General features: G+C 36.1%; 1 protein-coding gene across 1 annotated transcript in view; it reads right to left on the reverse strand.

Annotated features, from left to right (window-relative positions):
* L1TD1 (LINE1 type transposase domain containing 1) overlaps positions 1-906 on the reverse strand; it is a 30664-nt gene that overhangs the window by 3067 nt on the left and 26691 nt on the right. The window contains exon 6 of the mRNA XM_019655479.1: positions 372-906. Within this exon, the coding sequence (XP_019511024.1) occupies positions 372-906 (535 nt within the window). The remainder of the gene's footprint in view (positions 1-371) is intronic.

A 906-nucleotide genomic window follows, 5' to 3' on the forward strand; every position in this document is an offset into this window, starting at 1 on the left:
ACTGATCCGCCTCACCCAGGAAGAGCTCACTGATAATACCAACATGGGCCAGTGAAGCAACGTCTTCCACACTAAACTGAAGAACAAAAGGACAGCAACTTCTCTGTTCCCCTTCCCCTCACTCCCCAGCGCTGTTCACCTCCCCCCAATTCCCCAATAAAATCTTTTTTTTAAAGCTGTTTAAATCATTACCTTAATGTCATGCTTTTACTTTTAAATATCTTAAAAATTTATTTATCCTTCAAAATAACTTTACCAACTATTACTTATATTTTATACATAAGCCCTACAGATTTGTATGCTTACCATTTTTTCTTGAATCCCATATCTTCTTCCTCCTTTCTTTATTTTTTCATTTTGTGGGAATATACCTTTCAGTAATTCTTTCATAAAAGATTTTTGGCTGGTAAATTTGCTGAGGCTTTGCATGTCTGAAAAAGTCCTTATCTCACCATCACATTTAAATTCTAATTTAACGTGGCATAAAAATTTAGGTTCAAAATTATTTTCCCTCAGAATTTTGAAGACATTACTCCATTGCTTACTAACGTCCAGCGTCGCTGATGAAAAGTCTGCTGCCAGTGTGAGTACTGCTCTATCTTCTCTGGAGACTTTTAGAATTTTCTCTTTATTCTTTAAGTTCTGAGGGGTTTTCTCCTCTCTCATTTCTTTGACTAGTACATCCTCTCCATTATCTCGGTCTCCTGTAACTTCCATTTGGGTGTTGCAATTTCTACCTCTGTCATCTATATTGCTTGTGGCTTCTTCCACATTCCCGATGACTTTCTGATTTTGTGATTCATTCTGGGACAATGTCTTACCTTGCTTAGTATTGTATTCTTTACCTTTGTCTAATTTGCTACCCGGCTGAATTATTTCTTTTTTTTTAAAGGTCAAATTTTCAAC

This window comes from Hipposideros armiger, unplaced genomic scaffold (assembly GCF_001890085.2).
Source record: "Hipposideros armiger isolate ML-2016 unplaced genomic scaffold, ASM189008v1 scaffold_240, whole genome shotgun sequence".
Lineage (NCBI taxonomy): Eukaryota > Metazoa > Chordata > Mammalia > Chiroptera > Hipposideridae > Hipposideros > Hipposideros armiger.